This window comes from Coptis chinensis, chromosome 2, assembly GCF_015680905.1.
Source record: "Coptis chinensis isolate HL-2020 chromosome 2, ASM1568090v1, whole genome shotgun sequence".
Classification (NCBI taxonomy): domain Eukaryota; kingdom Viridiplantae; phylum Streptophyta; class Magnoliopsida; order Ranunculales; family Ranunculaceae; genus Coptis; species Coptis chinensis.
Window position 1 is genome coordinate 72075226 of NC_141457.1, and position 14981 is coordinate 72090206.

At 36.5% G+C, this 14981-nt stretch overlaps 1 protein-coding gene and 2 long non-coding RNA genes across 11 annotated transcripts; 2 read left to right on the forward strand and 1 right to left on the reverse strand.

Annotated features, from left to right (window-relative positions):
* Positions 1–1164: 1164 nt before the first annotated feature.
* Positions 1165–2786, reverse strand: LOC147517615 (uncharacterized). The gene is made up of 2 exons (XR_015213909.1): positions 2673–2786; positions 1165–1713 (listed from the first exon to the last, which is right to left on the reverse strand). It is a non-coding gene; the product is annotated as an uncharacterized LOC147517615 (long non-coding RNA).
* Positions 2787–2910: 124 nt separating this feature from the next.
* LOC147517616 (uncharacterized) lies at positions 2911–8550 on the forward strand. Of its 8 annotated transcripts, none has more exons than XR_015211505.1 (9): positions 2911–3518; positions 3612–3703; positions 4861–4964; positions 5735–5784; positions 5957–6022; positions 6389–6493; positions 7141–7251; positions 7361–7494; positions 7985–8550. It is a non-coding gene; the product is annotated as an uncharacterized LOC147517616 (long non-coding RNA). The 8 variants fall into 8 exon arrangements; XR_015211503.1 differs by having other exon boundaries at positions 7148–7251; XR_015211506.1 differs by having other exon boundaries at positions 7159–7251.
* Positions 8551–9183: 633 nt separating this feature from the next.
* LOC147517617 (uncharacterized) lies at positions 9184–12074 on the forward strand. 2 transcript variants are annotated; one of them, XM_086594688.1, is made up of 6 exons: positions 9184–9636; positions 10248–10285; positions 10508–10630; positions 10827–11086; positions 11173–11668; positions 11749–12074. In XM_086594688.1, the coding sequence occupies exons 1-4, from the start codon at positions 9595–9597 to the stop codon at positions 10924–10926; spliced, it is 303 nt and encodes a 100-aa protein (XP_086450814.1). In that variant the 5' UTR covers positions 9184–9594; the 3' UTR covers positions 10927–11086; positions 11173–11668; positions 11749–12074. The 2 variants fall into 2 exon arrangements, 1 of the variants encoding a protein (XP_086450814.1); XR_015213910.1 differs by having other exon boundaries at positions 9187–9636; positions 10210–10285.
* Positions 12075–14981: the final 2907 nt, after the last annotated feature.

Below are 14981 nucleotides of genomic sequence, written 5' to 3' on the forward strand. Positions count from 1 at the left end.
CTAGACCGTCTTCTAAAGAGAGTTGTGTTGGTCCTGCATTAAGAACAGTTTAGCGGAACTAACCTAAAACAAAAAGACATTCATATGAGACTAACTTTGTCTGTATTGGATAGTTGGACTGGATCATCTTATAAAGAGAGGAGATTGTGTTGGTCCTGTATTAAAACAATATTTTTGGGCTAATATTTGACGTCCATGCCGGCCTACTAGAGCTAACATTATGACCTTTAGTAAGTTGGACCAAAATATTTTGGCAAAATTTCAAATTTTAAATTTTAATGTAACTAACTTAAAAAAAGTAGATGTTCAAATTGGGATATTCTATGCCCCTAGCTTTTTGTTGGTTGGAATGGTCGTCTTATACATAGATGAGATGTACCGGTCCTGCATTAGGAACGATTTAATTGAACTAACTTATAAAAACAAAGATGTTCAAGTTAGACTATCCCTTTATGCCTTTGTTGGTTGGACTGGACTGCCTTACACTTAGATTAGATTTTGCTAGTCCTGGATTAAGATCGGTTTAACTAAACTAACTTGAAGAGAAAAGACGTTCTAACCGGGCTAGCCTTTTCTGCTTTAGTTGGTTGGACTGGGCTGTCTTACACTTAGATTAGATTTTTGGTAGTCCTGCATTAAGATCAGTTTAACTGAACTAACTTAAAGAGAAAAGACATTCTAACCAGGCCAGCCTATGCTGCTTTAGTTGGTTGAACTGGACTATTTTACACTTTGATTAGATTTTGTTGGTCTTGCATTAAGATCGGTTTAACGGAACTAACTTAAAGAGAAACGACGTTCTAATTAGGCTAGCCTTTTCTGCTTTAGTTGGTTGAACTGGACTGTCAAAAATCCTTATCTTTTCAGTATACTTACCAAAATTGCTTGGACTTTATTTTGTGACTAGCTTTATTTTTCTTAAGGGAGCGTAGATGTAGATAACCAAAATCTGACCCAATCCATTGCAAGTTTTAGAGCAGCAATCCATTACAAGTTTGGCTTTAAAATCAGAAATAGTGTATTGTGAATTTTAATGCTATAAAATACACTTGCTAACAGAGACTGAAAGCTGACATTGTTACCACCTGAGTTCAAATGAAGTTCAAACAGTACACCCATGTGTACACCCGTACCTTCACAACCAGCAATACCAGAGGAAACAACTCAAGTAACAGTCTTCAAGTATAATTATTGGCCAATTTTCTTTCTTACCCTGTTGAGAGTTGAGATAGACATGACATCATTTAGAAGAAGGACCTAATCCTATATATTAAAACTAATAACATTACACCTTTGTGAAAGACAAAAATATAAAAGATGGTTGATCAACAAAAAGTCTGCATCAGATGGCTACATATTAAAACTAATAACAAAATTATCCATATATCCTCTGACAAGCATTTTTTATAACACCAACATTAACACCATCATTTCTTTATCTTTTGCCTCATTGCAAGTTGTCGTTTTGTCAACTTTGTTGTGTCAATGTCCATGTTTCTCCACTATTTTCACCACCATCTCCACCATTATCTTGACCACACCCCCACTATTTTCACCACCACCTCCATTTTGCGAACTTTCTTGAATAATTTGTTTGAATTGGAGAACGTTGTATATCATCTTCTCACGTGCTAACATCCCATTAACATCTTGGGTTCCTCCTGTGTCCAACGATTCTTTAAGCAACCTTGTCGCTTCTGCTACAATGAGTTCCTATAAAGTAATTTGATAGTTAAATGAATATCACAAATATGACTAACATTAGATATATTATATTTTTCATGCATAATGAAATCGAATATGAGTAGAAATAAAAATATATACATCTTACCCAATTTACAGGTGGAAGTCTATGAACTTGTGAAAAGTGATTTGGATTCTGTATACGAGGATGGCTAATATTGTTGAACCAATCTATGTATCTATTAATGTGATCCGAGGAAGCCACAACACGTTCACCACGTTCAATATGGTCTTCTACAACCATTGTTTTTTTGTTTTTTCGTATTCGATGAGATGTCGTTTGGGACACCCTAATTGAAGGTTGTCTAGAGCCAACTTCACTTTTTTTTTCCGGGGTGGCATGACTATCCCTATAATGCGTCAATAGCTAACAATAGTCAAATTTCAATTACAACCCAAACTTTATGATGCAAGACACAAAATGCAAGCTTTTGACTGTGCCATGAAAAACTGATGAGCAATGTAGACATGCTGCATATATAAACCCAACTAAACTATAATATCAACAAAGCTAAAATACAGTGAATGCATTATTATACGAGTTTACATATTTAGAGTCAGGACTGGAGGTTATGAACAACTATAATATCAACAAAGCTAAAATGAAGTAAAAGAATATGTCACTTGCATTGTGACCATATTTGATTCCTTAAGGAAATATCATACATAAATGAATCTATGAAGCAAACAAAAGAGGGCAAAATAACCAGTGGTACGGTGATTGTTCTAAACCGCTGATTACTATATTCTTTATTAGAATCAAGAAAAACATAATATTTATTAAATGTAAGAACATAAAAGTATAAAACTTTTACATAACCTACTTTAAACACTTAAAAAAACTAGGATAATAAACTACAATTACATTGTTAATGACAATTGTGAAAAAAAAAATTGAAACTTGAAGAATGAGGTGGTGTTCTTATTACCTGAAATGGAGAGAAGTGACAGTTGGTTTTTTGTTTTTAGAGGAGGAGGAAGAAAGTGAAAAGAGACAATTTTAGGACAATTTTGGACTTTGGGTTGACAAGGCCCAGGTGGGGTGTGCCCAAAGACAATTTTAAGTTTTGGGTCTGTTTTGAGAAAAAAATTTGGTCTACTTTGAGATAGGGTCTACCTTGAGAGAATCGGGGTCTGTAGGTAGTCCTTCCCAATTTAAATTTAAATGATAGGAAACCAGATGTCGTTTTCTTCTTCTTATGCGCCCATTTCTCTCTCTCAAATCTCCCTTCATTCGCTATCTCTTAAAATTAAAAGCTAAAAGCCTACTAAAAAAAACATATATCCCTAATTGTGTCTCTACTGTTGATTATTATTAGAAGTAAAGCAAAAAAAAAATTCTCGGTTTCAAAAGTTAAGATATTTCCCCCTATAGTATCTAAAAGTGATTTGCTCAAAAAAAAAAATCCCGACTTTTTCCTCCTGTAGTACCAGTTCTTCTGATTTGTTGTTTCATTTGATGTTTATTTTATGTAAATTCTCCAATTTTTTTTCTACGTGGCTTTTTGGGGTAGATTGGAGAGAAACATTAACCTTCTGCTTTATCACAATGCTGGTCTTTCACTTATTTCACATGAATGTTAACATCGATGAAGCCAATTTGACTTAGTAGTAGCTGTTGGTTTCACTCTATTTAGATTTCATTCGATGTTCTTTAACTGTAAATTTAGTTATCTTGAAGTAATTTACTTTGATGAAAGGTGCAAATTGCAAAGTGTTTTTGTCATTCTTTGTTTAGTCGAAATAGGGTACTCAACGGAATATATTTAGAGAAGGTAATACATTCATTTTGCTTGATTTATTGTTTTTACGTCGCCATGGTGGTTGTGAATAATACCATTCTCACCCATTGATTACGTCCTTGGCAGGTCAAGATCAAGCATATTACACATGATTTGCATCTAACTCATATGTCTACCACTTGGAGAATATATAAGCTATTTCCTCTACAAGCCAATCTGTAAGTTAGATTTACTTATAACATTGTTGTTGTTTGATGAAATTTCTTCATCACTTACATTTTCATACAGCATAATGTAAAAAAAAAAACCCCTTAAGTTATGGCATGTACATAATATAATGTTCACATTAGAGAATCTGGGACCACTTTGAGCTTCTCAGTACCTATTAAGCCTGCTCCTTCCATACCAATAGCTACCGCCATTAGTTATTCTTGATATAAGACTAAGTCTTTGCTTGAGCTGCCATTCATCCCTAGAGGGTATAATTCGCACGCAACTATGTTCACTACACTAGCTAGATGACACCTATATGAGGGATATAATGGTTCACAGGAACTATACATGTTCACCATTAACTGCTCTACATGCATCCCTCAGTAGTCCTTCAGACCTTGCATTTCACTTCTTCATTGATCCATCAGTATTGAGTAGAAATTCATCAGCTTCTGGTCCCATCATTGCACCACTTAGAGATTGACCTCAATACTTAGATTCTCCAGCATGCATCTTAACTCAATAGAATTTTTGGACTTTCAGGTAGATTTTTACCAAAGTATAGCTTCATAGAGTTAAGAATGCTTGAGCTGAAATGTGAGGCATTCATACACCTGTTCCTGGTTCTTTTACCTCTCTCAACCCATATTCCATGGACTATATACATCACACACTGTATCTCTAATGATCTCAGATTTAGTAGAGCTATTTCTGAACACCCTAAATTGTAATAGTATCGTTGAGAATCTCCACCACTACTTTAAGTCCCAAGGACACAGAAGAAGAATGGTTCAGTTGATATGTAATTTTGAGAACTAGAATAACCTTATGTAGTATGATAAGATGCTAATGTTACATTACATGCTAATCTTCATATGCCAATTGACCCATATACTATTATGACAAAAGGGGATCATCTATTCTGACATGGCATGATAGGTATAACTTATCGTTTTTTTTTTTTTAGGATCATACCAGAAGCAAATTTGTAATACCCATACGCTGCAGGAAAATTTAAAAATTGTTTACAAAGAGGTTTTCAATAACTTGCCTACAGATAACGCTTAAAATACAGTACAATTAATAATTTTTTATGCTTCATTTACAAGCTTCACAACCTAAAATAATAATACTGCATTCTTGGATTTTTTTTGTTTTACAGGTTCTGGGTGTAATGCCGACAATGAACAGTCATAACCCCCACAATTGTGAATACTGCACAACGAACTTTTTTTTTTTTTTGAATTTCCATAATATGTTTCAAAGGTATAAAATTAACGTTTTAGATGTTGTAATCTTTTTTGTCAACAAATAGTATAGTTTTGCTCATATGCTTTTACTTCCTTTTGCTATAGCCTATTGAAGTTTAGTTCACTACTTTCTCTTTGTGAACTTTATCTTGAGAAACCATTTTTTTTTCTAAGTTAGCAAAATTGTATTAATATGGGAAAAGGAGGTACAAATTACATGGTAGAAGTTGGTTTGGGTTTGTACAACCCCTAACCACCTTTAATCGAATCTATAATAGGTCACCGAGGGAGATTCCCATCTAGTAAGCCAGTAGGGTCTTCCCTTATACAGAACTTGATCCGTGCAATTGAGTGAAAGCGCATGATTTGCGGCTAAGTCAGCTGCAAAGTTTACTTCCCGCCAAATGCTTGTAATCTGACAGTGAGACAAGCTTCTTTGGACTCTCTTCCACCTTTGTTTTAAGAACCATGGAAGTTGATCCTCTCCAAAGGCCATGACTGCTGCTATAGAATATGATTCCACCCATATTTTATTCCACCCCTTGCTTATTGACTCCTCAATACTCTCAAGAATACCCAGGACTTCAGCCATATAGCAAGTGTTAACACCAATTTTTTAGAAACCCCATGTGTTAATGATTACTCTTCTTAGGACCATAAAGCAAAATTGGTCAAATGACAAACAGGCATACAAGTTAACTATTGTGATTTTTTTTCTCATCCTCAGGTATAGGATGTGCTATTTTAGTTTATTAATTATCAAAATTGGATTTTTTTTACATGCAGAAACAACTACCAGCTAGCTAGTGGGATTTATTTTCAGATAGTGTAAGGAGGTATGGTGCTGATTTATTAATTAAATGACTATTATGCAAGGTTGAGTAATATATGTCTCTATTATTTGTGGCTTTAGCGAAATCTGTGGCTAGCCGATATATTAATAATTTCTTTATGGTGATTTAATTATTAGTGAGTTATGTGGTTATGACATTTCAATATTACCTTTAGGTTTCGATGTTCTTCCTCTGAGGAATTCACCGTATCTTCTTCCTTTGGGCAACTTGGCCTATCACAGTAAGTTCTAATTCCCACTTTTATTTTCCAAATAACCTATAAAAGTTTATTTCTTATTGAGTACATGCTATTTGTCTTGGTTTATGTGAATGTATGTACTGGGTGTTTTAGACTAATCTCATAGTTTAGAATCACGATGGTTGAAAAGATCAGTGCCTGACTCCAGTTGAGTAGATTATGAGCGGGAAGGGATCAATGTTGCATTTTAATTGTAGGGAGTGGGTAGACATTTATCACTTTTTTCCATGGTCCTTACTTAATTTGTTGCTTCAATTTTCAGTGCGAAGAAAAGTTTCACTTTATATTTAGTCATTAGTATACGTATATAATATTATTTTGAAATAATTAATTTCATTATTTCTTCAGCAGGCATCACTTCTGGATTGTTTAGTCTCAGTTCAGGCTGCTAGAAGACTAACCTGAATATATTTTTTCCTTCCGGATTGCTCACTTCTAGAGTGTTAACTTGCAGTACGTTTTTTGTTTCTTCCAATATTTATGTATGAACTTTTTTAATTTGTATCAATGCCTCAGTGAGAATGAGCAAGACCAGGCCAAGACAATCCTGAATATATATACATTTCGGACTTATGTTCTTGAGCTAAATACGTGTACATTGTGTACGAGTTAATTGTCCCATCTCCTTTCATTCAAGGTGTTGTTTATGCTGATTTTAATTCATCAATGTGTGATATCGAATTTCATTGCAACTTTACAAGGGTTGTTTATAATGATTTAGTATCTTACTAAGCTCTGACGATCTTATGCCGCTAATGGCTAATGCATAAAACTCTACCAATTTTATATTTTCCATTCAGGGCAAGCGGGTTACGATACACATGGTGACTGCGTACACTTTTGCCACTCAATGGAAGCGAGTGTAATCATGCTTTCATCATGTTTTACCAAATTAGATACCTTAACTTTTTACCTCATCTTTGCTAATCCTACTCATCATCCATTTTGTGATAGGGATCACATTTTAGCTTTAATATTTGGCCATGGAGAATAAGTGGTCTCTTTTTTTGTTGAATGCAAATATACTTTTTTGTTTTTTTTTTCTTCTTCTTTCGTTTTGTAATGTACATTCAGTTGTCTAATTTGGATAATAATGCAAGTCATTAGTGAATGTCTAGCACACGATGACTCTGGAAACTCCTTTGAACTTTATCTGATTAGCTACAAGCGTATTGGGGCTTATATGAGAAATAACAAAGAACCAAAATCAGGTAATAGTTTTTGGATTTTAACCATCTTCTTGACCCTTTATGTATTTTTTTCCTACCTTCTCTAAAAGACATTATGGTATTCTAATGCATATTATCTTCTAAATTGCAGATTTGTTGGTTATTTAAAAAGGCCCGTACAGATGACGATAAGGGATTTTAGTGCTACTTGGCCAATGCTCAATATAAACTAAAGGATAGTGAAAAAAACTATTCAAGAAGGATTTGTAAACATTGGCGGAATTGGTAAGCCAAATACGTTCATTCCAATTCTTAAAAAAAATATGACTTGAAGAGAAATGTCATAAATTGCCAAATACATGTGGTCAAGACAACATGATTTGGTCTCTAGGGGAAAATTCGCTAAGATGTCTCTATCTAGAACTAGATAAGTTTATTGATTGGTAATAATAGATAAGTAACAATCAACAAAAGGGTCTTGAGGAATCTAAATTGGTAACTAACATCATACCTCTTAGCTCACTATGTGCCATGTTCCTTAGCAAGGCAGTAAGGTAAACAATAAAATCCCAGTCAGATTGTTTCAACATATTGGAGCTCCCATAAAAGACACTGCCTTGAGATTTCAATCCTCTAAACATAGCACTTGTGACATCTTGGCTGTTATTTCTGAGCATGTACTGTTTCTTTAAACTTTCTTTTCTTTCAAAGTTTATTTTATATTTTATGTCTTTATCTCATGATAAATGTGTAAGTGGACCTTCATATTGGGCAGAGACAACAAAAGAGTTCATTGCAAAGTTAGATCTTAAACTTGGCCAGAAAGTTCTTGGTGGTGGTTGCGGCATTGGTGGAGGAGACTTTTACATGTCTGAAAAATTCGATGTTGATTTCATGGGGATTGATCTTGAATGTGCCATTGGATGCAAATGCTCTGTTGAATTTAATGTTACTGAATGTATGTAAATGCTTCATTGAAGTTGATGGCGTTGACTGTATGAAAAAGACATACCCACATACAAATGTGTTAATATTTGTACCAAAAAATTTTCTAAATCTTTTGTAGAAACAGCCCATACAAAGGACTTTATACTTTATGTTCTGTTAACTTTCTTCTTGGAGGAGATAATTACTTACAAGAATGTTCACAGAGAAGTCAAGAAGACAGCAGATCGTCTAGGAAGGTTGGGTGTTCACAGCGATGATAGATTTGTAGTATATGGCCCATATCTTGGTTGTAGCTTACTGCCTACCGAGTAAACTGATGTAAGACTGTAATTAAGAGGAAGAATAATTGTGAACAATTGTGTTACTGTTTAATGTGACATTAGTTTCTCGGTCCGTAAGTGTATTTTCACACCTAAATCAGTATCTATTTTTTTCATGGTTACTTTTTCTGCTGTAATTGTGTGAAAAGCTGCATTTTTGTTTCGTCCTCTAGATTATAGATACTAAATGAGTCATTGCATTTGTATTCGTGGGGACTCCTATAATATAGATACATTTTCCGTAAGATGAGCCCTTAGCAAAATGAATACTTCCCTCCATCTGTCCCGAGACACGGCCAAGATTAGCCTAGATTCTTGGATTCTTGGCTTGGCCCTTAGGAAAATGAACACTTACTGCTTTCTCCCTATCCATTCTTGGATTCTTGGCTTAGCCCTTAGCAAAATGAACACTTAGTGCTTTCTCCCTATCCATTCTTGGATTCTTGGCTTAGCCCTTAGCAAAATGAACACTTAGTGCTTTCTCCCTATCCATTCTTGGATTCTTGGGTTAGCCCTTAGCAAAATGAACACTTAGTGCATTCTCTTGTCTTCTGTAAAGAAGTTGATGAGTAACAACAAACACACCAAAAAAAAACAGCAAATAAACAAATAATAACGAATTTGATGACTAAGCAATTTTTTAAGTCACAGTTGAGAAGTTGAGATTAAGCTCACGACAGTCTATCTTGTAGCTATGATTCTTTCTCACATTTGTAACATTGTAGGTACTAAATGATTGTTAATTATTTTTAATACGCTACGGAGTTGAGGCAGCCCCCTGGAAATAATATAAATCTAAAAGATATAGCTTACATTCCTCCAAAAGAGTGCGATCATTAGATAGAGGGCCAAATACACATACACATAACCTTCCTTCAAGAGGCTGTTGGTTGCTCTTTCCAGGGATGTTTTTATTTGGTTACACAAGATGGCCTCTCGGTTGTTCTTCCCTCGGTTTCAGTCTCATCAAGTTTTCTTCCTGTAGAATTCTTTGGTTATTGGCGACTGAGTTCCATTACAGCCGCTGGATGTCAGATAGACAAATTCTTGACAACAAAGACATATAAAGAATATTGGCCACTATGGAAAATAGAAGTCCTAGACAGAGTTCTTTTGTATGAAAGCCCTGAAGCAGCTGATCACTTGTGTTCAGAAAATGGTAAGAGTATGTATGATCATAAATACTCACTATTTCACCTAGAACTGATAATACGTCGCTCACATTTTACACATCAGTTTGAAAATGACTTGATAGTTACAAAAAGGCATAGGGTGTGATCTAAGCAGTTGGCCTGGAATCTTTTATGGGAAGGCCTCTGATTTTTGCTAATTCCCATGGTGTTGGGACTATGATTTTGGCTGGAAACCTTACTCGGTTTACTATGATATTCTTCATAACTATTGGGGGGTTTGCATATATTATGCCTTTTTGGGTGGTGTCCCTTCACTCCACTGAGCTTTAAGTCATCTGTTCCTCTTCACCTAAGCATCAAACAACAAATTTGGAAGTAAATTCTCTGGATTAGTTAGTGTCATAAAAGACTAGATAATCAAACTTTTAGGTTGGAAGATTAGTGAGCTGGTTCAAACTGCTATTCCTAGTATATATATAACTTCACTTTTCAATTGGATGAACATCATGATGCTTTTATAACTTCACTTTATGTACGTAGATATGATAGAAACAGATGCTTAGTATATTGCTATATTGTGAATTGCAATCTCATGTCAGGATGGGACCTGAAAATTGCTCAATTGCGTCCCTTGCAGTTGGCGCCGGATTACCTGAAAGTGGAGGAGATAGAGCAGTAAGAACCTACACAACGTGTTTACCCTTGATTGTTTTACGATGCATTAAGGTTATTTAATCGGAAAGACAAGTTATTTAAAATAGTTTAAAAGATCTATAATATGGTTGAATAGAATTGATTAATTGAACATATTTTTTTTTACTATTTTATTGACCTACGGGAAACTTCACTCTTATGGGGTGATAGCAGTAAATTTAACTCTTTCTTTGTAATACACAGGTCGTTGGAAATGCTTGTGGATGTCAATATTGCTGAAGAAGGCATCTTGAGAATACTTTTCACTGCTGTTTACCAGGCATTTTGTAAAGTTGGCAATGATAATGAGGTTGTCCTTGCTTCAAGGTAGGTTATTTTATTGAAGACTGTTTACATGACAACTGGTTTTACTATTGCAAATATATCTATTATATATTAGGTTCTTTGAGGTTCTTGATGAAGCTTATAGATCTTGAACAGTAATAATCTTCATTGGAAACTCCTGCGATAATTTGTACTCCTAAAGAAGAGATCTATATCATGGTTAGATTGTTTTTTGCAGACTTTTGTCTTTGGCAGCAAGCTTTGCAACCAAAATGATCCGAAAGTATGGGTTGCTACAGCATGAGAAAAACATGTTAATGCATGTTTCAGACAATTAGCGATTCTAGGACTACTACTTTACCCCTAGACTCTTCAAATATAGAATTGAGTGAAATGAGTTGTCTGAGAAGGCTTCATGAAATGGCTCTTTTTTTAGAGGTCATCAGAAATATGCAGTGTCGAGTTGACACAAAACGCAAAAGGCTAGCACAAGGATTGGTATGGTCTTGATAAATGTTATAGTAATCCAAGATGACATCCAATTATGATATCTTTAGAAGTGTCACTCATTTTGTCTATTACAGGTAGGTGATGCTGATGAGTCAAGTATCATGGACCAGAGGTTGTTGCTGGATGATTCATATCTGCGTAATCTTTCTACTGATGCTTCTCCATCAGAGGCACAAAATCAATCTAAATTATCCCTTCCTGCATCAGAGTTGATCGACCTTTGAGGGCAAGAAGCTTGCTTTAATTCCCATTGGATCATTTGAACCGTTGACCCACTTGGATTCAGGGAATATCAATGAGTTGTCTATCTTTTCATCTCGAGATAATAGTCTGGGAAAGAATATGATACCCTTGGAAAATCCCAAGGATATGATTGCACGTTGGGAAATTGATAATTTGGACTTGAAGACTGTTGTCAACGATGCTTTGCATTCTGGTCGTCTCCCTTTGGCAGTGCTTCAGCTACATATTCAGCGTGTACGAGATTTGGTGTCCGAAAAAGAGCATCATGACATATTTACTGAAATTCGAGACGTGGGAAGAACTATTGCTTATGACCTTTTTTTAAAGGTAAGATAGTGGTGGTTCTCCATATGTGATTTGATTTAGTGTATTCTATGCAGTATGCACTAATATAATGTATTCTATAGGGTGATGCTGGACTTGCTGTAGCAACACTACAGAGGATTGGAGAGGACATTGAGACCAGCCACAAACAATTGTTATTTGGTAGTGTGAAGGTCACTCCGAATGCAAATTGCAGAATGTTGGGGACTGAATATTGGGTAGTGTGCGCGCTCAGCCTTCTTCATGCAGACTGAACTTCAGTTTCTCCTCATGTGAGGGATAACTCCAACAATTTCCCCTTCCCGAACAGTGAGGGGGGATACCTCCATGCAATTTCCAAATCAACAGGATGAGTCTGCTATCATTCCGGCGGTAGCATAGCAAACATCAAACTTACCTTTCGGTAAGACTTTGGTCATTATATCCGACCCGTTCTTGTCGGTATGGATCTTCTCGATATACAAATGCTTGTCTTCGAGTACTTATCTAATCCAATGATAACGCATATGTATGTACTTGGATCTAGAATTAAACCTCGAATTCTTGCTCAAATGGCCGGATGGCGCTCTGACTATCACATAGAACTACAAACTCTTTGCAACACTTAGTGGCTGCAATATACTCGACTTCTGTAGTAGAGAAAGCAACACACTTTTGCAACTTAGATTGCCAAGAAACTGCTCCCCCTACAAAAGTAACCAGATAACCGGAGGTGGACTTCATCGAGTCAACATCACCTGCCATGTCTACATCAGTGTAGTCTTCAAGTAAGGGCTTACTTTCACCAAAGCACAAACACGATTTGGAAGTGCCATTGAGATATCTCAATATCCACTTAACACCTTCCCAATGCTCCTTCCCGGTTTCACGCAAATCGACACAACACCAACAAATGAAAAGCAATATCCGGTATTGTACACACCATTGCATACATCAAGTTGCCCACTATGGATACATAAGGAATCTTTTCCATCTGACTCTGCTCATGCTCACCCTTTGGACACATCTCTTTCGTCATGTGGAACTTTCCACCAAGCGGACAACTGATTGGCTTCGCTTGATCCATGTTGAATTAATCTTTTCAACACCTTCTCAATATAGCTTTCTTGAGAAAACCACAACTTCTCACTCTTTCTGTCACGAGTGATCCGCATCCCAAGTATCTGCTTTGCTTGACCCAAATCCTTCATCTCAAAGGACTTACTTAAGTATTTCTTCAGCTTGGATATCTTGTTGATGGTTGGGCCAACTATCAATATATCATCTACATACAGCAAGAGCACTATGAAATCCCCATATGGAAATCTCTGAACAAACACATAATGATCGAAACTAGACTTCTTGTATCCTTGTTTCGCCATAAAGGAATCAAATTTTATGTACCACTGCCTCGGAGCCTGCTTCAACCCATACAAGCTCTTTATCAGCTTGCATACTAGGTGCTCCTTGCCTTTGACCTCAAACCCTTCTGGCTAGTCCATGTAGACATCTTCTTCAAGGTCTCCATGAAGAAAATCTGTCTTAACATCTAGCTGCTCAACCTCTAGGTTCATACTTGCGGTCATACCCAATACCACCCGGATAGAAGTGATCTTCACTACAGGAGGGAAAATCTCATCAAAGTCAATCCCTTTCCTTTGACCGAATCCCTTCACAACAAGGCAAGCTTTGTGCCTTGGGTGTAGATTATTCTCTTCATGCTTGACCTTGTAGATCCACTTATTCTTGAGAATTTTTCTTCCTTGCGGTTTCTCAACTAACTCATAAGTGTGATTCTTATGCAAAGAATCCATCTCATCATGCATGGCCTTCAACCACTTCTCTTTGTCTATACCTTCAAGTACCTCTTGATAGTACATAGGTTCTCCACCATCAGATAGTAAAACATACATATGTGGTGGATACCTGGTTGAAGCTAGTCTCTCTCTGTCTGACCTCCTTGCCCCATTTGTTGGTGCCTCAAGAGGATGCACTTCTGCTTGCTCTGGTGGTAGTTCATGCACTTCATCTGCATCTTCTATACCAATAGGTTCTATCCCATCATGAGTAATAGGATTCTCATCATGAGCTTCAAACTCATGGTTCTCTACATTCTCAATGCCTTTTGCACGTTCCACTATAAGAACTTCTGGTTCTGAATCAACAAGATCATTGGTGAAAGCCTGTAGCTTCTCACCCTCCTCAAAGTCTGCTATGGTTTGGTCTTCCAAGAACACAACATCTCAACTTTGGATTACCTTATTGTTAATCGGATCATAGAGTTTGTAACCAAACTTTTCATCTCCATAACCCAGAAAAATGCACTGCTTGGCTTTGTCATCAAGCTTGGATCTCTCATCCTTCGGAATATGCAGAAATGCCCTGCACCTAAATACCCTCAAGTATCCATAATCAACATCTCTGCCTAACCATACTCTCTCTGCATAATCACTATTCAGAGGCTTTAACGGCGATAGGTTGATCACATGCACGGCTGTACACATTGTTTCTACCCAGTAGGTTATAGGTAGCTTAGAGTGAGACAGCATGCATCTCATCCTCTCTACAATGGTACAGTTCATTCTCTCTGCTATTCCATTCTATTGCGGTGTCTTAGGAACGGTCTACTCATGACGAATCCCATAACTCTAGCAATACTCTTCAAACTGCCCAATGTACTCACCCCCATTATCTGAGCGAATACACTTCAACAACTTCCCTGTCTTTCTTTCCACCATGCTTTGAAATTTCTCAAACACGCCAAGTACTTCATCCTTGGTCTTCAGACTATATGCCCATACCTTTCTTGATGCATCATCAATGAAGGTCACGAAGTATAAAGCTCCCCTATGAGACTTCACTTTTATAGGACCACATAAGTCTGTGTGCACTAATTTAAGGACATTGTCCTTTCTGTGAGACGGGAATCTTTGGAAAGACACCCTATGTTGTTTTCCTACCAAACAGTGAGTACATATATTTAAATGTGTACCTTTGATGTCTGGCAAGGCCTTTTGCTTAGCAAGAACTTCCATCCCTTTTATGCCCATATGACACAGTCTCTTGTGCCACAGTTTAGAGGAAGCTTATTCTTCTACCACATTCACTTCTGCTTTACACAAACTAGCTTTTGTTTTGTAAAGAGAGCAAGTTTTCTTCCCTCTGGGTGCTACAATGGAACCTCTACTCAGTTTCCATACCCCGTTACCAAACGAGTTTACAAAGTCATCGTCATCTAACTTCCCAGCCGAAATTAGACTTAGCCGAGTTTCAGGGACATGTCTTACATCCTTGAGTGTCAAGGTATAGCCGACATTGATTTCTATATGAACATCAC